Genomic DNA, 24,265 nt, shown 5'->3' with positions numbered 1-24,265 from the left:
GGGGCTGTTGATATGTTTTCCACATTATTGTCTTTGAAGACTGTCAAAGGTACAGAAATGCAAATGGACAGTCCTTGTTTTGGACAAATAAAAACACCAGCCACAATTACACTTTGCTACCTGCAACCCTTTCTGAGGTCTGGCCCTTGAGATTTCACGCCTTTACTGAGAGATCTTTTGCAACCTGGATGACTTGCAGAGCTGCTGCTGGTTGGCCCTATGAGAGACCCCAATACCTCAGGTGTGATGGTGAAAACCTCTCCCTTGCCATCATAGGGCAATGTTTGAAGATAGAGGAGCAACAGGCTCCAATCCCATTGGGATGGCACAAGCAGCCCAACCTTGGGACCATCTCCTCAGCCCCAGCGAGCTTCTAACTAATGGTTCCAATGCAAAAGCTCAGTGCCTTCTCTGGCATAGCAACAGGACTCTGACTCTTCCTGCACCGAGTGCATCCTCATCTTCAGAAGAGACATGCTGGAAAAACCCACCACTCTCCAGGTTAGGGAAAATGGGTTTTTCCAAATCCTTTTTGCAGGATACTCATGCACTGGCAAACCCTATCCACAGCCACCCCTTGAAAGGCTTGTCCCAGCTTACACGGAGGAATGTTCTCTCCTGCAGTGCCCTTTCCAAGGCCCAGCACCACCATCCAGGATCATAAGCCCTAACAGGATGGGTGCAGTCAGACCACCCAGAAGGGCTGTCCCTGTCACCTTCTCTTTCTCCAGCTGTGCCCAGGGCTGCCCAAGAGCTCACCCAGGACCCTTCACCAGTGCAGAGCACTTACCTGCCCAAGTTGTGATTCTGTTGACCAACAGAAGCAGACACCAGCTCCTGGTTCCTCCTGGGAAAAGGTGCTCATGTGGAGCAGTGATAGCAGCAGTTGGCAGGGAAAACCTCACAGTTCTGCTACAAAAGAGAGAAGCTATTTCAGTGATGGCAACGTTAACCAGCAGCGCATGGACAGGGGCAACTTACTGAAGTCAATGACAAGTCACAGGCTTTCAGGCAGGACCAACCAAAGGACACCAGCTTTCTGGCTCTGTCACACAGCACACTGTGCTGTCAGGTGCCATCCCCAGGACAGTTGTTTATTCAGCTCTTTGGGAGCACTCTTCTCACCACAAGCTTCTGCGTTTTGAAGGTTTCCAGAACCTCGTGCTCACTCAGGCCAAGCACCGTTTGTACAGCTGCCCAGCTGGTGATCCAAAGGAAAGTTTGCAGCTTGGGATGCTGCTGGTAAGGATAAAGATATGGTGGGAAGAGGGGAGACATGAATATCTCCTCTACTCAACAACTTGCTCTCTGTGACTGCCAGTGGAAAGAAGAGCCACTTAGCACATTGTCTTTGCTTCATATAGATAACATATTTATTGAAAATCTGCTTCACCAACAACGGTGAAATCATGACCAAAAATTACAAAACATCATGGTAGTTGGCTTTATAAAAATAAACTGCAGGAGTATGCCTCACTGATTTATACTGGTCTCTCTTGCCCCCTCCCTTCTTTAATGGTGCACGTTATACTCTTCAGCGTAATACCGTTCTAGAAAATTGCATCCCATCCAAAAAAATGCACTTGTTTTTCCTTAGCAGAGGTCCTTAAAGTGACTTTTCCCCCGCCCTCCCCAACAATAAATATAGAAAATAGCCTCTAAACAAATAAATTTTAGTTTGGTCAGCTTAAAAAAAAGGTCCATTTTCTCCCTCTTGGGATATGTAGTGACTAAGCAGCCATTTAAACAGTATTCAAGTCTTTGGTGGCTTCAGCTGCTTGAAGCTGCAGTTTTATGTACAGATGATCAAACGAGGTCCTTTCGTTTTCTCTCCAGAAGCCAAAGACTATGAGATGATGTCAGGTGCACGTCACTAGACCCATCAGTGCTGCCTTTGCTGCACCTCCCCCGGGAGCGATCCACGGCCAGGGAAGCCGCCGGTGAAAGGAGGTCATCTTTGGCGAGGCAGAGCCGTCACACAGAGGGTGTCTTTGGTGGATGGACCTGCTGCATAAGCTGCGGTCGCTTCACTCGCGGTTTCCGTCTCTTTGGCCTGCTCTTGGCTTTGTTGATCTGCACCACAAAGAACGCCAGGACCACCATGGCACCGAGGAAGGCAAAGACCGGAATAGTCTGTCCCACGTCCTGGTTGTACCGGCCGGGCATTATACCTGCAAAGGCAAAGAGGGCTGGAGGCAAGTCCTTACCACGTGAGCTCCGATGTCTGTGTGCTGTTCATGCCACCTGCCTAAACCACCCGACGGGAACTCTTGTTCAAAGAGCAGGCAGCCATTAATCAGATTACATTTCAGACAGAGAGATTAACAGCTGCAGACCGATTAGTGAAAATAAGACAGGATGCTAACGCTACAGAAAAGCACCAGCACTTCCACCTTGATCTATCTGGGCACATGAAAGTATAACCCAGATTTCCCTGTAACAACAATCTTCTGTTCTGCACCAGAAGAGAGATGCAGATGCTTGACCATAATCTTACTAGGAAGTGATTGCTGCAATTCCAGTCCTGATGGAACAAGGAAAGTGGTTTCATGCTTGCTCCAGACACTGGGGGTGGACACGGTGAGAATGAGCTGTAGAAACAAACCCTTCATTTTTACAGGTGTCCTTTGGTCTAGCAGCTCAAACTGGGAAAAGAGTCCGTATGAGGCTTTCCTACTGCTTCCAGCTGGGTCTTCAGTGCCAAGCTTGTGTAGGAGAGCAGCCCACCATTAGACTGAAAGCTGGTTTGAGTCCTCACCATGATTTGCCAGTGTAATAACTTGCCCAAGGCACCAATCCAACAAACGCTTCCGGACTCTGCTTTTGGGCACTCACAGAAGGAACTTTAATTAGCAGTGGGTATGTGGTCACAGCTCCCAAGGACAGGGGCTCCTGCTGACACCTGTCAGCCTGAGCAGTGCCAAAACAAATCTCAACTACACAAAATGCACCCACCACAATCCTCCTCCCAGCATGTCATGACGCTCTGTATTGAATAAACTCTTCATATGCAAAAAAAGTTCACATCTGTCAGCCTTTTCTAACACAGCCATACATTTACTTGTGTGTTTTTTGCAACTGAAAATCAACAGTGGCCTTTCATATGGTTGTGCTGGGTTTTGGGGTTTTTTTCAGAACTTATACAAAAAGCACAACCAAACCAGCAATTTTCAAAGTTTTCAGTATTTACCTCCAGGAATGTCCCATGCTCCACTTTCTCCAGGGGACAATGGTCTCACTTGGGGTCGGTTCTGTCGAAAACTGGGCAGTGCCACTTTATCCAGGTCAATTGACAGTAATTTTTGATGTTTCCAGAGGTTGCTAGAAAAAATTTAAAGACAGAGGTGTCTGCCCACTTACTGGTAATGCAAGGAATTCTCTAGCAAGAGAATTCATATAGAAATTCTGTCACATACAGAAAGTGACAGTTGAAACCTACATCTAATTCACTAGTTTGGACCCAGATGACAGTCTGCTCCATTCTTTAGGTTCTGCAGTTTGCAGGTCTCCAAACCTAAACTCAGACACCACAGGGACACAACCCAGATGAGCAACTATTTACTAACAACTCTCCTTCTTGCACACAGACTACCAAGGGGACCCATGACCAGCTCAGCAGACAGGTAAGGGCTGTGTGCTAACGCACATTCCTTTGAGTGGCTGACAAACGACATGACAGAAGCAGCACTGGGAGAGCTGTCCAAGAAGCTGCTTCAGAAATTTCAAAGGCACACAGTGATGATGGGCTTGGGCAACACTGTTCACTCAGAGCTGGGATCATTCGATCACAGCAGTGACTGGTGAAGTTATTTTTAAAATGCCACAGTTTCACAGTGTAGCTATTAGGTGAGTCACAATTATTCACTGAAGAGGCATTTATGATTATTTCCTCTTTGCAATCTGGTAGTTCTCTAGGAAAGGCATTCCAGTTGTCCCTTTCAAAAGCAGATGGAAGAAACAATTTTTCAGCTGAACTCGAAAATGAGACTTCTTGTGTAAGAAAGATGTACACTAACCTGGGGGCAGTTTCATTCAAAGGCTGTGGCTTGGCCCAGGACAGGTGAGGACAAGCAGGAAGGGACCGGGGTTTAGGGTCTCCCAAGTGAGCCTCGAGCACCTTTGAGTATCGATGCAAATGGTTACCTGCAACTCACAGCAGAGAGAGGCTGGGTTACCAAACACAGGCTGGATGAGAGTTACCAACATTCACCCCAGGCCAAACAGTGCTGCTTAGTGACTGTGACTCACAGCTACATCTCAGGGAGAATTAACCAAAGGGTACCTTACACAACAGTTCGAGTCTGCACCTGCCATAGCAGGTAACCCAAGCTTTGCTGGCAGCACGTGAGATAAGACTGAATCCTTTATAACTGCTCTGTAGCCAGTAACTAGAATGCTCCCAGCAGAACCAGGCATCTAAATATTCCTGCCATAAGAACAGAACATTTTGTTTAGTCTAACCACAGCTATATCACAACAAAACCTCACAGTAAGTGCTCTCTTGTAAAACAACAGACCATAGCAGAGCTCACAACAAACTGCCCTTACTGGATTATAACTCCAGGGGTCTGCCCCAGACTTCCTACCCTGCCAGTCCCTCAGCTGAGGGCTCTGCTGGGTGATGAAGGCTCTCACCTTCCATCCTCTCAGGGAGGGAGTGTCCTGCTCCCGACGGCGGGCGCTGCCTGTTCTCGGAATGGCTGAGGCTGGGTGGCATCACCCCGTAGGACGTGTACTGCAGGAGGGAATCCAGCAGCCAGAAGCAATCTGCGGATTTCACAGCCCCAAAACAAGACATGCATTATGCCACGTTTAAAATGGCTTATCTTTCTGTTAAGAAGGCTCCAATGACACTCAGAAGTACAATCCGTTTTTCTGGCTCTTGCTTTTCTCCTGAAGTTCTAGACCTCATCTTTCAGGAAGATGCAACTTCCCACACACTATCCCCAAACACAAAATTAATCTGGTCAGTCCTAAAATATCTTCTCTTTTGTACCAAACCAGGCTCCTTTGGGGAGCAGGACATAAAACAGTAGGTCTCAAATAGAGGAATTCCAGGTTGTGCAAGGCCGTCCAAGTCCTGACAAAAATCACGAGGTTTTTCAGTGTGGAAACACAGGAAGCTCAGAGCTTTTGGTATCATTTTTAAACAGCAAAATGGAGAACTAACTACTTTTTTTAAAGGACAAAATAAATACCTTGAAAAGTAAGAGCAAGGTAGTGTTTTCAGTGCAAGGCTATGACTCATTTGCTTCCACAAGCTTAAAAAATAAATAAACAAAGGGGAAACGTTCTGGCTACATCCCAGGCAAAGCACAAGCAGTACCCACAGCAGCTGTGGTACAGGCCAGCCTGGGAATCAACGCTACAGTACACTTGGATCATGGTTTTCCTTTGCACTTCAACAGCATGTGATCCCTGGTTTTGATTCTCTCCTGAACTCTGCTACCTTAATCCAGAGCTCCTCCTAACAAACAAGCACTCCAGCCAGTTAACAACACAACTCTCTAAGACTTCCCTTTGCAGGAGGACTGTGCCTTATTAGCTATTTCCACCACACAGCAAACTATTTTTCTCAGAACTTCTCCCCCTGGGAACACTTGGCTGGCAATGGGAATTAATCTTCATAATCCTGGTGTCCCTTAAACCCTCACCTTTGATTTTTTAAAGAGGTCAATCAGATTTCAAGGATTTATATTCACAAATGTTAGGAATTTACCTCAGTTAAAGCCACCGATGTCTCTGCAGGAGATATAGCTCCTGGTTCACAATTTAAAAGCTAATTTTAAAGGATTTCTTTAAAGCCTTCCACTTGTTCTTGCTTCAGAGGTCACACTGAATTTGATGGCATTTGAGAGGTCACAAAGAGTTATTTTCTATTACTTAATTTAAAGCTATGTATCTTCTCCTATGCTTTGTGCTTTCAGTAACCTAAAGCAAGCACTGAGGCACTGCTAGGCAGGTGTTAGGGCAACTCACAGGAGCAATTCAAAGACAGATAAGGAGAAACTGGAGAACTTTTAAAAAACCCCAAAATGTGTGGAAAGAAATGAGCTACAGATGGGAGAGCTCCCTCAGGCAGTAACTTCCTTTAAACTTAAATAAATTAGGCAAGGGATGGATTGCATAACCTAATATTTTAAAATATCAGTGACAAAAGCTTAAAAAATTATAGATGTACTTTTGATCACAAAAGGAAAATCTAGTTCTGTTCAGTGGAAATGCAGAAAGACTTTGCATATTGGATTATCTTTGTCCCCTGAAGCCACAGTTCTACCAGCTTGTGCTTTACATGTTATGAGACACCCAGGCAACCTCTTAAAAACTTGAGAAGTCAGATCAAACAAAGTGCTAGAAAAAGAAATGTTTTACAAAAATCACCCACAGTGTGTAGGCAAAGAGCATGGCTTCTCTGGGAGTCACAGAAACCACACACACCTCCCTCACACACTTGTTACCTGGAGCTGCAAACAAACACTTTGACAACACAAATGGGAATTCCTACTTTCTGACACATTTTCAGCAGCTGGTTTGTGTCAAAGCAGAATAAACAGAAAATAGTAATGCACAACTGAAATGCTGAACATCACCACAAATCCTCACAGGAAACGTTGCAAAGGGAACAAGGCAGGCTGATGAGCAAACTCAGAAGATAAAATGCATTGTTCCATATAAATATTCTGGAAATGTAACTAGGAAACAAGTGAAGGGATCCTCTAATGGCCCCTTCACATCTCAAATCAAGCATGTGTAACTGTTTGTGCTTTCTGTAAACAAAAACACCCCAAAGAAGAAAATAAAACCCAATCAACCCCTCCTTGCAAAAAACACCATCCCAAAACCAGCCTCCAAAGCTTGTGGAACAGAAAAATATGGTGTGGGGGAGAAACAGTCCCATCTACCAGAGGGCCCAGAGGGCCATTGAACGTGGGGAGCTCTTTTGTTTAACTGAACCTTCTGGCATCCCAGCAGAGCTCTGCAGAACTGAGATTAATCCCCAGGAAGGAGTATTTAGAGTCCCCAAACCCCAGCTATTTCTGATGGAGCTGTAAACCCCCCCAGGACAGCTGTCAGTTTAAGACAACGAGGCTCCCCCACCTTTCTGCCGATGGCTGTCATCCAGGCAGTTGGAGTCTCCGTACAGGACAATCCTGCCACCGCCTTCAGAGGGAACTTGGTAAAGCCCCAGGATAGGGACATTTTCAATGACAGCAGTCTCCTGTTTTAAAACTTCAAGACCTAGAGCAAAGCACAAATAAATTCCATAGCCTGCAGAGCATCAATATCAACTTACCCTCCACTGCAAACTGGCAAAGGCAGCTCTGCCCCACGCCCTGGCACTCACCTTTACAGAAAAGTTTTCAAAGCCCCCATGATGTTATGATAAAAATGAAACTGCTTCAGGACCCTGGCTGTAAAGTTTCCTACTGATAATAAATTTTTTCTTTCTTTGGTGGAGAAGAAGAAAGGACCTCACGACTTGGATTATCTTGAACAAGTTTAGATGAAAAATTCTAGTATCCTCAGCAAAAGGTTTAAAACCAAAATGTTCTGCTCTTTATGTTGTTTCAGCCCTTCTGCAGATTTCTACAGAAAGCTGACTTTAGGTTAAAGGTTTCCCACCTCGAACACCCATTTCAAAAAATAAAGACCAATAAATTTCAAATTTGTATCTGAAATTTATTCCCTTTGCTTGAGACACTGCATTTAGACACCAGAAGCAAACCAGAGAGCTCTTCAGCTTCATGAAATGCAACGAAAAGGATTCAACAGAAAAAGCAGGTCTAGCAGGCTATTTGTCAAATTGACACTCTGCCTTCCTCTCTCTCACACAAGGAAATACCTAAGTCATCAGCATACAGGGATATTGTCTTTCCTCCAAAAGGCTCACATGGATGATCTCCTCACTGTTCCAGAAAGTTTCTCCACTAGGTAATCACCTCCACTGCACATCAGAAGTCAAAAATATGATGAACTCACTGATCTTCTCTGGCAGGTGCTGAATTGTATGAGAAGCTCTGCAGGTGCTTCTGCTCTCACACTCAAACCCTGCACACCCACAGACACCAGCCTGACCTGCAGCACACTGACAGTTCTGCTCCTCTGCTCCTTCACAGCACTTCCTAAAGGCTCAGCAAATACAAGATTTTTTTTTTCTTTAACTGCCTGCTGCCATTACAGTTCCGAATTTCCACCTCACAAGATATTATGATAGAAGTAAAGAGAACAGATATGCACAGATCACTGAAGAGAACAGATATGCACAGATCACTGAAGAGAACAGACATGCACAGATCACTGAAGTCTGAGACCACAGGCCTCCCGTATGCAGAATATTGTCCCTTACAAGAGTCCAGCTGCTGACATTTTGTCTACTGAAATTTTCCTTACTTATACCCTTAGGTCACCACAGCTACCACGACACTCATGCTCACTATGGCAGTGATTAGGGGATATATTTCAGTAGCACTTGAAACTGGTGACAAACATGAGCAAGTGACATAATTACAACACATCCCCTTCAGAGATGCACAACATGCCCATGTGGATGTGTTCACACACAGCAATCACAATAAACTGAATATATACACTGGGGTGCTGTACTACAGAACAACTGTATACAGAGTCATGTTGCAGCTGCCTGTTGGGCATGAACTACATGTTCTAGGCAAAATGAAAAAACACCGACCCTGTCCATGGGGTTTTACACTCATTGGTTTTAGACCTTTAGACTTTGCATCTTTGCTTGTGCACCGACTCCAAAGTTCTACCTAAAACACAGAGAAAAGACAAGAAGCTCATACCTTGATCCTTAAAAGTCTGTGCAATGACAATGCCATCTTCTGGAAACTTTGCAATACTGCACCCTGATGCATAATTCACTGAAAGACATCACCATAAAATTGCAGTTTAGACCAAAAACAACACTCCCTCCCCTCCCACCATAAAACAAGCCCAGAAGAAAACATTCCCAGAAGAAAACGTTGCACATTTATGTGCATGAATTTGCATACTTTGGCCAATGTGTGTATTTGCAGACGAGGCACTTCTCAGCACAGCTTTTACAGGTTCACCTTTACACACAGTTTTCAAATCTTTCCATTTAGGAGACTGGCATTATCTTTTTTTAAACTGAAAAGCTTAATCAAATACTACGAAAACGTCTACAAAGGAATTAATTATTTAAGCATCTTATGAGCCTCTTGTCACTGAATTTGAGTGGCTCCCTTCACTCTCACCCAACTCACACCTTCAGAAAACTGTTTTCCAAACAACCCACTGTAGCCTGTGTGGGCAGTGGACTCCAGTACTCACTTTCATGACTTGCCATGGTAAAATCTCCTTCATACAGCCCATCACTAAAGGCCATGTTCCAGACAGAAAGCAGATCATTGAGAGCTGGGATATTAGCACCTCCAGTATCAGGCATCCACCACTGCCTGTAAAAATTACAGTGTAACACTGTTTACTAATACACAGGATATACTTGGATAACCAAAAGTCATGTGTCTTCTGCACACAGACTTTTTCCAAATCACTTAGACATAAACTACATTTCAAAGCCTTATTTAAGTCCAGGGCCACATAAGCAGCTGTCTCTCTTTGACACTAGTGCTTTTGAGTAAAAGTTAAGTAATACTAATGTAAAGTTCTCAGTGCATTTCAGTTGCATGGAAAACTTCAATTTATTAGAAGGAGTTCAGTCTCATGCTCTTTGTTTGGTAAGCTGAGGCAAAACCAACAGTCATTTTACCTGCTTCTCATTTTTCTAATGAAGCAAAATGTCACTTGCTCACAAACTGCAGAACAGATCTCTCTAGCTCAGCAGTAACACAGAACAGCCTGACAACTACAGCAGTTACTCACTGGGGATACTGATGTATTTTTTCTTTATATGATACCTGGAATAATTTCAGTAACAGGTGCACAACCTGGTTAGGCTGCTTGCAATGCACATTTTCTTTCTATTCTGCTCCCCTAATGTGAAAACACGTCCATTTTTCTTTGTTTGCCACTCCCCCATTTCTTATTTCTTTTCATTGTAAATGTTTTTCTAGGCCTTTGCAATTATAATAACATAGCTATGCACATTAAGCTGCAGCTTAAGGTCAGTTTTGCTCTTCAGGTAATCACTTCTTATGGGCAGCATCCAAGTGCTAAGTACAGCATATCACATCTGGGATTTTTAGGGTATAACTGCATAAAATGGCAGTTCTGTGGCATTTTATTTCCTGAAGAACTGGGAAATAAATCAGTACCTTGTGTTTTCATCGTAAAACTTGACTTTTCTCATCACAGATGTGTTGTACCAGTCACTAAAGACTATCAGTGAAAGTCCATTATCAACGTCCCTCCTCAGCTTGGTGATCTCTTCAGGAAAATACTCTTCCTCACTGTCCACCATCAGCAAAGTCCCTGTGTGTAAAGGCAGAAACAGGAGCTCACCAGGCTGTTCCCTACAATGTTATGACTGTTCACACACCCCAGGCAGGAGTCAACACAAGTGCACATTTTGGCAATATCTGGTCTGTGTATCCAGCTCTGACAGCTCACCTAATGAAGTCACATTTAAGGATGGAAAATATAAGATATAAATACACTCACTGTCATAATATTTTTCTACTACCATGAGAATTTTTATTTGCACACCCACAACACTTCAGGTCTTCCAAAATCCAGGCTGCTTTAGGAAGAAGTTAACAGTATGGAGAGCAAGGCAATTAACTCATGCTTACCATACTGACTGGCATCAAAACATGTAAACGGGGAGCCAAGAACCTCCACAAAGTAGCCCATGCTCCTCAGGTGCTGGTACATGTCCCTGAAGTTTGTGTGGATATGGTCACCATTCCTTAGAAAGAAAAGAGTGTTGGAGACATTTAAATCTGGCATGCAGAAATCTGATTTCCACCTTTCTGATTTCCTGAAATCCTGTCCACCTGCTGTATGTACATGCTCCAAGCAGCTTTCCAAAAGCCTGTGTCCTGGTCACTGCCCCAAGCAATCCTCACTGAGACCCTGCTGCATGATTCTTCCTACAGATGCTTCCCCCTCCATCTATCAGAGGTAACAGCTCAGCCAAGCCTTTCCCTGCTTCAACCAAGTCTCCCTCAACAGACAAGGGGTCTGTTCTTTGGGATTCAGTCTTTTAAATTCTCGTGTTTGTTTGATAAGTGAGTGCTGAAGCAGTTAATAAAGTGCCCCCCTTAACTTCCTGGGAGAAATTAGGGCAGAAAAATGAAACAAAAATCTTAGTATCTTAAATGTGCATTTTAAAAGCTTTTCACTTCATGTGAATAAAACCATAAAGCACAAAAAACAATCCTGCACCAAAAGCATACACAGTCCAAGTGCTGTCCATGGATTTCTTAGCAGAGGTAATCCCATGCCACACTGAAAAAGGCCAGAGCTCTCTGGCATTCAGTAAAGTTATCCCATAGCATTAACACATCAAGAAATACTGATTTAATAGAACCTGAGACAAATACCAATCTAAGGGATCATTCTTCATCCTCAAGTTGTCCCTGGGGAAGTACCCCGGGGGGTAGCGCAGGTTGTGGTACTGATCCCAGAGGACTCTCTTGCTGCGGGGCGGGGTGGGAATGATCTTCACCTTTATTGGGAGCTTCACTGTTGAGGTCTGCTCTGCACTGTTCTTGGACTGAGGGACAGAACCAACCACAGTGTGAAACACCAGAGAAATGGAGGGACCAAATCTACCTTTAGTCACCAGTACCAGCTCTAGAGACAAAGAGGTGACTTCTGCCTTGAGTCACCCCAGTACTTTTCTCTGCACTCAACAGTTTATATTTATGCTCAGAATGTAAAATACTTAATGTATGTTACAACTTTGTGATTTGGTTCAATTGTTCAAAACCTTAAAAGCTTCTCAGGAACAATTAAATGTGGTTCTAGAAGAAACATATTTGAGTAATCCTTTCCAAAACACATAAAAATTCACAATAAACAAGTAAAATTATGAAGTCAGTCTCAAGGAGAAGTTTTCTGATTTCCAATTATATCCACTTTGCAGTTAATCCTGCTCTCAACTATAAAGATCACTATTTGTACTCTTCAATTTCCTGACCCCAATGTAACTTATGCTTCAAATGACAGGACCAGAGCAAACCCTTAAAAACAAGGTATTTGTATGTCTGGATGAAGTTTAAACATTTCTTAACCCAGAAAACCCAAAACACACAGAACTTACTTCGTTTTCTGCAGGGGATGATACTGTGATCATAACATGACCCTGAGCAATGCCTTCCCAAGATGCTGCTTTCTTTGCCACAGAGATGGAAATTGCCAAGTACCCAGACCAGGGCCACAGCACAGGGGAGTAGGAGAAAGCCACCTCAATGTTATCCCCGTTCTGGGGCAGGTAGGGCTGCCAGTCTGGCTGTGGAATGGAGAACACACAACGTTGGTAACACAGCATTGGCAGTCCCCAATTTCCACACACAGAGCCCTCTTCCTCTGCACAAAGAAGTAACAAACATGAGCTCTTCTGAAGGTTATGTCAAATCTAAAAATGCCCACAAAGCTCAAAAGGCTGGCATTGTGTCAGTGAATCACCTAACTGTGACAGCCCAATGACCCAGACCACAGGCTTTACAGAGGCAGGACTGTGAGAAGTTACCTGAACAGGACACTGCCCAAGTGACCCTGCTTCAGTGTTCTGAGGTCCTGTGCAAAGGTTTATTGGTCAGGACACAGAATTTCCTTTCAGTAAAGAGAGCTAACAGTGCAACAGACCCCAAATTACAGCAGCTGTGGGTGAGCATCACCACAAGCTAACAATGTCGGGCAAGAGCTTCAACACCCTTTAATGTGAGCTTGAATCCAACACACACCCTTGGATTCACCCTTAAATGTGGAAATTGGGCTCATTTACATAGGCTAGAATTATCCAACAGGTGCCTTATTTAACTTGTCTCAATTCCCAAATCTATTCTACATTTAAACTTAATTAAAATCCTCCCTACCCAACGAACATGCTCAACATCACTGGTGTGAAAGAACAGGTTTTGCAGCAGAGTTTGGTTAAGTCAATACATTCAGGTCACTCTGACCCATGCAAGAGGCATAATTCACAGTGTCAGGATTCTTTATTAAGATCATTTATGCTCCAGACCAAAAAAAAAAAAAAAAAGAGGAAAGTCTATCCAAAAGATTTTAAATGCTATTAGAGAATACAAAGAAATCTCTAAGTCCATCTCAATTCAAACTGGTTTTACAAAGATAAAAAGCTACACACCTCTGAAACCAGTGCATTGCCTGAACACTTGTGGACAGCCCACGTTTACAAATGTACCCATCTGGGTGCACCCTCTAATCAAACACTGCATCTCTTGCTCTCAGCAGTGACATTTATTCTAGGAAATGCATAGCTAAAGGAGTATTTTCTGGGGGGCTTTTAGCAACATTAACAGTGAGAACCTGGAACAATGTTAACACTTACCTTGTCTACGATTCTCCCAGTGACTCCCATACCATTGAGGATTGTAACATTAACAATAGTTGGCATCCCTCCATAATAGATGGGCTGAGAACAATAGGGCCACATGTAGGGGCATTCGGTCAAGTCAATGTAGCTTGGACTCAAACTACAGCAGGAAGGAGGAGGGAAAATTTAAAGAGAAAAAAAATCAATAGGCAGAAGAAGAACATGCAACTGCATATAACTAACTATGAAAAAATTACAGATAAACCATGCCAGTCATAGAGCTCTATCAAGCTCTCACCTCACTTCCCAAATCTGCCCTAAAATCTTCTTCCCTCCCTCTCTTTTTTTCTACATTTTAAGTTTTGTGAAAAGATTTTCACACACAAAAAAAGAAACTTTTCAGCACAGGGAGAATGTTCTTATGCTCAAAAGTTAAAACTTAAGTACTTTTCCGCCGTGTTCCAGGTTACATTACTCATAACTTCTAAGGCTATTAGAGAAAATAAAGCATCCCCTACACTGCTATAACTTAGGCAGAAAATACTTTAGACTTTCCATCCATTCCCTTCTCCAAATTCGTGCCTCAGGATTATGTAAGATCTGTGCAAGTCCTTGCTGTTGCCCAAGCCCAGATTGCTCAACAGAGTGACACCTGCACCGCCTGCTCTCGGAAGAACAGAACACATTACAGTGCACCACTGATTAATTAAGGATTAAAATTAACCTGGCCTGTGGTTTATAGCTGTTGAGGATCTGATAAGCTCTCAGAAGATCCAATTTGCCATGTCCTTGTTCAAACATGTTGACTCCAGGCAGCCTCCGTGCTGACGCAATGAGTGCCTGCTTCATGCTCGCTGGGTTCACCAGCTCACGCCTCTGCACTGTGCTGAGGGAGGAAACAATAAATCCCATTAGGTGGCCTTTGCTCCAGTTTTTAGCCAGCCTTGTTTAATGTTCTGCCTTAACAGCCATTTGATTTAAAGAAAATCCAATCAAAAAAATCAGTTTGTTGTAACATCTTCTGTTCATATTGGTCTGTTATTGCTTGATTTCTCACTGATTCAGAGGTAGAACAGTGACAAGTTTCTGATGTATTTCTCTTAAAAACTAGTAATACATGATTTTTTTCTCCTTACAGTGTGCTCCATGACCCACAGTCATTACAATCAGGGCAGTATCTTTATATGCTAAATAAAATACTCTGTCTTCCAAGGGAAGAAAATAGCTTTGTTGTTCAAAGAAAAATGCACCATTTTACAGGGGAAATGCAAAGAGGACTTTGAATTTTTAGCATGTTTCTCCAAAAAAGGTTTGTTTCATCCTTATGTAGCTGTGGCAAACATGAAGGACACACCTGCCATTCTCACCTCCAAGTTCTTTTGTCTGCAACAGCTGAGTTATGCAACTGGGTAAAAGCCATAAAACCCTACATCCTAAAAAATTCACAAGTGTGCAGATAATTATCTGCCACAGGTACCTACTTTGAGCACCTGCTCTTTTAGAATACAATTAATATAAGCCCAGCAATTCCAGATGACTAAAAAATGGGACAAAATTGTTTTATAGTACTATTCTTTCCAGTTATCTATTATACAAAACAGTTCTCAAGTTTCTCCCAGGAAACTTAGAGGCAGCCAGACAAGGTAATGTGTCAGGCAGAAAAAGAGTGATTTAACAGTCCAAGTTTGTTTTCCTACATCTAAACACAACTTCGTTTTCCTCAGTGAATTCCTTTATGACCCTCCTGATTGCTATCTTCTTAGAGGTTCTTATTCAGGACTCACCTCACTAGCAGAGTAACAGCCCCTGCCACCACGGGAGATGCCACACTGGTCCCAGAGAGCGAGCGGCAGCCACCCTTCATGCCAGAGCCTCTCACCCCAGAGCCATAGGTGACAATATCAGGCTTCACTCTCCCGTAACCTCCAGGCAGCTCCTGGGAAAGAAAACAGATGGGTTACTGCCCTAATGCATAATGAACACTGGTTGCTTCATCTGGGCACTTAAAGTAACTGCAGGTCATTCAGAAGTAAAATTATCACCTAAATTAGCTGAGGTTCAGCACCACAGAATAGCAACCTAAAGGAAGACTCAGGCTGTTCATGAGAAGTTCTCAACATTTCAATGTTACTGCTGATCAGTATCTAAGCATGAAACCACTGACAAAATGAGAACCTGGCCACCACCTGGCTCCACTAACAAAACCATGTGATATTCCCCTCCACCAAGATCACAGTGCAAGCTCATCTGAAATCACGTGTGCAGCAACCATGACCTCAGTTCTACAGGGAAGTAAGTGCAATGTTACATGTAGCATCTGGAAATCCCAGGATTTTTAAACTAAAGGACAAGGCCAGGCCTTCATGTTTGCAGATTTAACCCCACAGACAAGTCCTCACCATCAGTCAAAAGGAACTGGATATTTTAGAAATTTACCAAAAATGTCCGTAGTGGTCAGGATTAATAAGGAGACACCCTGAAAAGAACATTAAGTTTCTTGCTTAAAGACTTACAGTCTCTAATACCCTGATCTCTCACGAAATCTTTTCTCATTGGTGCTCCAGCACATCCCATCTGCACAGGATTACCCCTTGGAAAAAGGCTGCCTTTCCAAGGCCCTTATTTTGAGTGCACGTGTGGCTGGCCAGAGTGCCTTACCCAAGTGGTCATTCCCCGAGATGAAAAGCGAGCTATATTGTCTTCAAAGTCAATGCCACCGACTCCAATCACATCCATCTGGTCAGCAGGATTATTGAGAGTCCTACAACAAGTTGGGAGATAGGAACAAAAAAACCCAACAAACCAACACCCAAAACCCCAAGACACAGTAGTAAGTTTATCTTGGTGACAGACACGCTGCCACCAGATTTTTGTCAGATACTCTTTTTAATCTCCACAGAAACAAATTTTGGCCTAAACAGATACAGTTATACTTTACAAGTGAGAGCAACTTATCAGGCAGTCACTAACTCAGTAACCACCAAACCACACACCCTGAAGACAAAACAAAATCCCCTTTTAGGCATTTATTTTAGAAATATACCACAAATTGTTGTGGCTTGATCCCTTCTGTATCCCTTTAGTCCAAGGTCAGTCTGCTCATACTAACAGAGAAGTGTCAGCTGGAAGCACTGCCATTCTTCTTTTACTGACTTTCCACTGTTTCAATGAAAAATATTTAGCTAAGTGCTTCACAAAATGCAAGCAATAAGGACACTGAAAAGAGTTTGAGTCACTTTCTATAAACAGATCACAGAAAAAAAAGGAGAGAAAACTTCCTGAGCAAGCACAACTGCTTCCAAAACCACATAACAACATGCTTGGTTTTCTCTGAAGTGGTCACTGAAACTCACCCATATAAAGGGCCATCATTGCCAATAGCAGAGACCATGATGACATTGTTAGCAGTCAGTTCCCAAACCTACAAAAAATAACGTTCACCATAAGGCTCTGCCACCCAAAAAGAGTCTTTTCTAAAAAACAAATACTCCATGGGGCCTGACAGAAGTGAAGGATTAGTCCAACACCTCATTCTTACTCAGACTCACAAAATACATCCAGTATATCCAGTATTAAGCTCCAAACTTACTTAAGATTATGTGACACTGCTGACAGAACCCTTTTATATTACACCAAAGAAAAACTCCTGTCCATAACAAAGTAGTCCAGATGCCAAAGCCAAGCAGTGATTATGAATCCCCTCCAGTAGTACTCTGGGGAGTACAGTGAAGTCACTGTCAAACCACATTTCAATGCAGGTTATCATAAAAAAAACAAGGAAGAATTTGTATGCCTCAAACCTCTTAATTACCCTTTACAAAGAAAGACTGTATCCTTTTTTAAAAACTAAATTATCCACTTAATGCTTTTGGAGGCCAGACCAACGATTCAGGGAACCATGACATTTACAAAGACAAAAACCTAATTCCATCTTAACCTGAAACAAATATCTTGCCACACAGCTGAATCAACTACCTGTACCTTTTTACCTATTTGCTCTTAAACAAACTGGTTTAGGAAATTCACTAAATTCACACTATACATCTTTTTTACCATTAAATAAATTAACCATGCAGAGATGCAAAAAAACCAAAGAAGGGTGGATTTCAGTTAAGCATCTTCTTTAAAAGTCCTCTTAGTTATCTGCCTGGGAGTCACTTCCTAGAAGTACACAGAGCATTTTGTAAAAGAGCATTTTCCATGGCTCTGTGAACATCTGGGTTGTGCTTGGGTTTTTTTAATCCATTCCTTAAATATATTCCTAAAAGCCTGTACACTGTACAAAATTTCTCTCATCAAATGAGCCTCCATGGAAACTGTCAGCAGGACCAGATGCAAACAAACAGCTCTGCAAGTCCAGCATTTGTGTGAGGGATACAAACACCAGGACCACTTTATTTCCTCATACTAACTTTGTCAACAAATGGATGATCCATGAAGTCTGGCCCACCAATACTTAGATTCAACACATCTATCTTCTTTAAAATTGCATAATTAAAGGCATCCAGAAACCAAGATGTATATGAGACCTATGCAAAGAAAAAGGGGGGAAAAGTTATCATTAAAAAAATCCAGTGATTCCATGGCAATACAGACTGCAGAGAGAGAGCAGAAACAACAGAATAAAGCACAAAAGTGACAGTGGTCTCCCTAAATTTCTAGTGCTCAGTACATTTGAGTGATTGCTCCCACACTACACAGATCAGACTTACACATACTATTTCTGAAAAATATACCAGATTTGCAAACTGTAAGAAATCTTGTGGTAGGTCTCTTACAAATATCTCTATCCTTCCTACTTATCCATGTCTACATTTACAAGTGCATGCAATATTCCCAAGGGATTAATACAGCATTAACCCAGAAAGGCAGAAATTGAAACACATGTAAAATAGCTACCTGATTATTGGTGAACACTCTAAAAATGTGCAGTTCTGCATTTGGAGCAAATCCCTGGCATTCTCTCATGCTGGCTATCACACCTGCCACAAAAGTCCCATGGCCTAAACCTATCACCAGGAGAAGGAAACAAAATAAGGTGTTAGAAGACAAACATTGCCAAGGATTTATAGTGTTAAGCATCACCTACAGCAAAAATCACATCAATTTATCAGACTTTACAACCAACCACAAACACTGGGTTCAGTCCCAGTCTTTTTGAATTGCATTTTGGTACCAGGTTCAGTGGGGACAGAGTTTGCAGCCCTGGGTAGCCAGAAAACCAGCTGCTGAAACTTGAGTGATATACTCTGCAGTCCATCCACTCCTGATTGCTACCAATGGAATCACGAGAGAAAACCAGTATTTTGGAAAATGCAACTCACAAAGTCAATGCAGTTTAATGTAAACTTCTTAAAGAATTTTTATCCCGACTCTGCAATAACCGTATTTTGTTAAGTATGAACAATGAGACAAGGAAACACCTTTTTTTCCCCCTCTCCTCAAAAAAGTAATTTAGCTTTTGCTTTATAGGACTGCCTACATTATATTTTTGTACTCCAAGTCTGCCTGTGCAGCAACCATGTGGGCACAGAACAGAGCTACCAAAAGCAGCTGCTGCAATGTAAAGAAATACTACACATGATAAAACTACAGAGATGCACACCAGACTCAGCAACATAAGCATCTGCCTTGAACTCTAGAGAGATTAAACTGCCAGCTGACTCACTGAACCAAACTGTGTGGAGTTAATAATCTGTGACAGCACACAGTCAGGGCAGGTTAGGGACAACATCTGAAAAAGGAACATAAACATACTGTGGAAAACAAAAAGTTCAATTATACAGAACAGAAAAACCTTCCACAAAGGTGCCAAAACTCTGCTCAGTTTAGGACTGCACAGTTAAGAAGGTAAATGCTCTCCCCCAGAAGTATGAAACAGCAACATAAAAAGGAGTAGGAAAGCAAACAGCCCTGTGGGCTTTGCTCTCACTGCCACCTACTGTGACAGTGCATTTACACCTACACAACATCTTCCTGCCCTGACATTTTCCCACAGCCATGAGGAGTGTCACGTATGATTCAAAGGAGAACCTTAATACCCTTTGCTGAACTTGGTTTGAGTACAAAGTGCTTGAGACACCGCAGAATTCAGCTTCAAATCTCAGAATATAAGGCTTGAACAGATGTTGGCAGCACAGCAGCAAGTGCAAAACACACCAGGGTCAGGAATAGTTGGAAAACTGCACAGTAACTCACCATCATCCAAGGTTCTCTCATTAGTCCAGTTTGTTCTCTCCTTTACATTTTTGAAATGTGGATGTTTCTCACTCAGGCCAGTGTCAAACACTGCTACTCTCACACCAGCACCTATTAACAGAAAAGCATTATTACTTTTTCTGATTCAGCTCCATAGTAAATTTTTTCTATCAAGTTAAAGAGAACTTTTGTTTAATGTAGCATGCGATTTACAACCTCAGTAAGTCACAGATCTTAAATAAACTCCTACTCCAATTCAGAAATTCAGTCAAAGATCACAAATATGACAAGCTTCTCCTAAACACAGTACACACACAGAGAGATGAACATTCCATAAATATACAGTGCATTTCAAACCAAATTATTTCTCAGTCTTTCCGGATCCGGCACCCAACAAGAGATAAACACACAGAAGTCAGTTAGCCTCTCCTTACACTTGTTTTTCCAAGGTTATTGTTCTAAGCCAACAAGCACAAGCCTACCTGTGTAGCCCATCTGCCAGAGGACATCTGCCTGCAGGGTCTGAGCAACCTGGCGAGGGATAGCCCTCAGCAGGCGCCTGCTGGAGTGCCTCCCTGTTGCATGCCAGAAGCCAGAACCTAAGGAGAGGCTTGCTCTCCTCAAGGGGCGGGATGACTGCCACTTCTGAGTCCATCTGGTTTCATTGCAGTGCAGCATTGGATCAGCTATGCAGCATCAGGATAAAAAAAAACAGTATGAGGAAAAACACAAAAGATTTGATTTTTAAGCAAATACACACATCATATTGTTACTACTGAGTATCTATTTTCTCTGATCAAAATCAGTAAAAGCTTCTGGTTTATCTGCTAGGGATACAGAGGTCCATAGTCTCAGGTAACTGAGTGCTGCAAAGGAAGTGTTTCTATGTTGTAGACAGAACCATTGCCATGCTTTGGCAAAGGTTATGACAGGACCATGGTAATTTTCTAAGCAAAACAACAGATTTCTGTAAATTAAAGAAAAACTTCTCATTTCTGTGATGCTCTGCTGATGGTTTGGAATAAGGCTGAGAACACTTCCAAAGCAGATCTCATGATCTCTGATCACAGACAAGCACTTACACTCCAAATACTTGAGCGAGCGAAAGACCTTTCGCTGAGGTGTCACACGCTTGATGTTCGGGTGGTCTTCCAGAGTGAGCACTCCATCCTTCTGCTTCTCATGGATCTGAATGACTTCAAAATCGCTGGGGTAGTCACTGGCTGGGTTGTTGCGAGGTACAATCCTCCAGTTCTCAATATCGCTACTTTTTAGCGCGCTCGAAATAAATTTGCTTCTGGCTTTAGCTGTGAAGTATCCATTAAAAGCCACAATATACTCTGCAACAAGAGCACAGCTTATCAGAACTGGTAGCTTACTCATGCATTCACATCACAAAGTCTGACTCTTTATTTAGAGCAAATAACCACAATTTGAGGCACTTTTTAATTGCTTTTAGAAATCTGCAATTTACTTCTCTGCTACATAATGGGGGGGTGTTGCATCAGGAAACCTGCAAGATGTGATAAAAACCTTTGAAAAGAAGGTAGAATTTTAAGTATCATGGAAGATGAAATGATGGAGCAGGAGCAGGGGAGAGGGAACAGACTTACTGTTACATCCAGCAGTACAAACATCTGCCAATTCAGTGTGTTTAACAGGTAAGGTTTAAGACTCTGCATGGTACTGAGTTTTAGTGCAAATGACTGACTTTCCCAACTACCACACGCTCAGACAATGAAGCCAATCCAACAGTGCAGTCCTTGATGTGCAGCAGTGCTTTGGGAGTGGGCTCAGCCCCAGCACACCCCCCACATTCCCCAGGCACAGCAATGTCACTGCTGCCACCCTCCCTGGAGCACAGCTCCATGGGGACATCACAGGGACCTGAGGCAGCAAGGGCAGGCAGGGCCAAGGTGTCCCACTGCTTCCCCTGCCACCTCAGCAGCCACATCTGCCTCACCTGGCCTTTCACCTGCTCCCTGTGCAATTATCTGCACTTTTTCCATGCACATACTATCGCCTCCAAACTTAAGCAAATCTACAGAGACTTCTTGCCTTTGTCAGTCCTTCGAGGCCCACTTGTGCAATTACATTTCATAAAAGAGCCTCAACCACAGCACCAGGTCAAAACAAACAGCTACTGAACACACCAAACTTGCCCACCTGAGCCTTCACACTCCATTTCCGCCTTTAACACCCTCTTTATTTCCCTCTCCCTTCCCCTGTTCTTTGAACACAGTATCCAGATAAGCAAAGAACCTCAGAAAAAGTGTTTCTCTTTTTGAATACAGAGAATTTAGCAGATGATTCTTCTGCAGAAACCCTGAATGTTACAACTGCACAACACCACAAATCAGTACCATACACTTGAACTTCACATGGATTTTTTTTACTGCTTAACTCTTTATTACCATGCTCCACGACTGTCGAGGTGAACTCCACTTTCAGAGTAAGGCGAGAACATCCAGGACAAATGTGAGCCTCCTGAGAGGAATTCCCTAGTCTGGTACCAAAGTGTTTTTTGCCACAGAGTAAAAGAACAACCAGAACAAACCAGATGTTTGCAAACTTCATGGTCATGGAAGAAAATGGTTTCATTCCAAAAATTCCATATATTCAAATCACAATTTTCTTCTTTATAAACTAGTTCATTTTTGTTTCAGTAAACGTTGCTTTCGCTGTGCTGATCAACTGGATATTCTTAAAGCTGGGTCCAGAATAAGTGGAGATTTCATGGTCTTTCCAGGTCAAGCCTAACAAACAGGCTCATTTCTTTCTACGCTTCTTCTCCATTTTGTATTAAATGATTTGGTCACTCAGGATGTGGTAGCTGAGTCCTGTATTCCATTTCTGATGGCAAAGTTAACTCCCTAGAATTAGCAAAGCTGATTGCAAGCCAACCTGTAAGGCAGGGCAATATAGAAAATAATTAGATTGATGTTTGTGCAACTGTATAATCTTAAAACCTAAAAAAAACCCCAAATCACGACACCCTCAGTAGCTCATTTTAGAAATAATCAGGAAAAATGTTCACATGTCATTTAATAATTTTTCAGTAACACTCAAGTCTCTCCCTTGCTCAGACCAGAGCAGATGTGGAACACCTGGGTGTTAATCTGACAACAGAACAGTCAACAGCAACAACCAAACTCAACCACACTTTGTGTAAGGGAAGCAAAGAGGAAAAAATCAGATTCAAACTCTATGTCAAGGCCTGGTAAGGACAAGAGACAGAAGAGGAGGTAAACCTGCAGTCCCTGTGCTTGAAAATCGGTATGAAAAAAGTCTTTCAAATTTGTTTGAGCTGGGACATGCATTACTAAACAGGGGCACCCGAGAAAACAAGGGCTGATTACAGAATGCAATAATGTGAAGCTAAAGGAACGTGTTGGAAGTGTTTCCCACCTGGAGGGACAGCCTCTTCCCCTGACGTTCCAAAGTGCACAATGCACTCAGGAAAAATTGCAATGCTAGTATTGTTTTGCATTCCAAACACTTAACCAGCAACTGCTAGATTAAAGGCAATTAAGAGATAAGCAAAGAGAAACATTTATGCCTGGTTTGTCACACCACCCGGAGAAGCAGAGCAGAACTGCACACCGCAGCTGTGACCAGGGCTGGAAAGGAGGAGCTTTATTAGGGGGTTCACACTATTTAGGGGAATGATGGACTGACCTCACAGCACAGCCACAGAAGGAAGCCGGTCTGAATGTGACAGCTGTTGTTTCATTTTTATTTAACTTTATTTAGCATTACTAAGTTTTCCCTTGACTGACAACACCATGACAGGCTGGGGACGGCTTGTGATTATAAAGTTTCCCCTTCATCCCTAAAGTCGACACAGTTACAGCACAGTAGTCTGACTGCTGATCTTGGCCGAGCTTCGCCAGCCTTATCACTTCCCTCGCTTATAACCCTTATGGCAATAAAATAAAACAACCAAACAAATAAGCAAAGCAAATACGCTTAGGGCTGATAACAGGTTGTACGCGAGCACGATGCTGAAGTACGATGGAAACTAAGCACAAGGAACAGCACGCCCACAAGTTCCCTGTCGAACACCCTCCCCGCGAGGGGCCGGACGGGGCTCACCCCTGCCAACCTGCCCGTGCCCCGGACAGCTGCGTTTGGGGTTCGCCGCAGCTCTTCCCGAAGCAGGGGACGGGCACAGGGACCGCGATGGGCTGGGACAGCCTCGGGGGGCACGGCCGTGGCCGCGGGGAGCAGCACCGGGAGCTGTGCCGGTGCCCCGCCGGCGAACGGGCGAGCCCAGCGCTGTGCACGGTGCCGGGGCAGAGCAGCGAGCGCGGCCGGCACCGACCCGGGCAGGGCGGAGCTGAACTGACAGCCGGCGGGCGAGGCAGCCCGAGACGAGGGGCAGCGAGCCCCGGGAAGGGCGGCCGGGCCTGCCCGCCCCGCCCGCGCCCCCGAGCCCTCAGGGAGCCGCAGCGCCCCCGCCCCCTCCCGTCCCGCTCTCACCGCTCCGCCGCCGCCGCCCGGCCCGCCGCCATCTTGGGCGCTGTTTACCACCGAGCTCTCGCGAGAGCCCCGCGCCTGCGCACGCGCAGTGCCCGGCACCGGGCGGAGCCGCTGCCCGAGGGGAGGGAGTTGGGAGTG

At 43.6% G+C, this 24,265-nt stretch overlaps 1 protein-coding gene across 2 annotated transcripts; it reads right to left on the bottom strand.

Annotated features, from left to right (window-relative positions):
* Positions 1–1,345: 1,345 nt before the first annotated feature.
* On the bottom strand, positions 1,346–24,202 carry MBTPS1 (membrane bound transcription factor peptidase, site 1). Of its 2 annotated transcripts, none has more exons than XM_051771263.1 (23): positions 24,128–24,202; positions 22,060–22,549; positions 20,728–20,985; positions 20,128–20,331; positions 19,646–19,756; positions 18,347–18,456; positions 17,860–17,976; positions 16,801–16,868; positions 16,106–16,208; positions 15,232–15,383; positions 14,172–14,333; positions 13,463–13,607; positions 12,212–12,400; positions 11,490–11,662; positions 10,737–10,852; positions 10,260–10,416; positions 9,316–9,440; positions 8,805–8,882; positions 7,099–7,239; positions 4,636–4,767; positions 4,017–4,149; positions 3,191–3,321; positions 1,346–2,171 (listed from the first exon to the last, which is right to left on the bottom strand). In XM_051771263.1, the coding sequence occupies exons 2-23, from the start codon at positions 22,244–22,246 to the stop codon at positions 1,975–1,977; spliced, it is 3,189 nt and encodes a 1,062-aa protein (XP_051627223.1). In that variant the 5' UTR covers positions 22,247–22,549; positions 24,128–24,202; the 3' UTR covers positions 1,346–1,974. The 2 variants fall into 2 exon arrangements, with proteins under 2 accessions (XP_051627223.1, XP_051627224.1); XM_051771264.1 differs by having other exon boundaries at positions 4,017–4,143.
* Between the last annotated feature and the right edge of the window lie 63 nt (positions 24,203–24,265).

Source organism: Manacus candei, unplaced genomic scaffold, assembly GCF_025592945.1.
Source record: "Manacus candei isolate 608988 ecotype Guabito, Panama unplaced genomic scaffold, ASM2559294v1 h1tg000131l, whole genome shotgun sequence".
Lineage (NCBI taxonomy): Eukaryota > Metazoa > Chordata > Aves > Passeriformes > Pipridae > Manacus > Manacus candei.
This window is presented reverse-complemented; position numbering and strand designations above follow the sequence as displayed.

Coding starts and splice junctions, on each gene's coding strand:
- MBTPS1 (XM_051771263.1), bottom strand. CDS start 22,246: ATGAAACCATTTTCTTCCATGACCATGAAGTTTGCAAACATCTGGTTT. Junction 20,332..20,727: donor CTCGCTCAAGTATTTGGAGT/GTAAGTGCTTGT, acceptor GATGCTGCATAG/CTGATCCAATGCTGCACTGC. Junction 15,384..16,105: donor CTCGGGGAATGACCACTTGG/GTAAGGCACTCT, acceptor TTTCTTTCCCAG/GAGCTGCCTGGAGGTTACGG.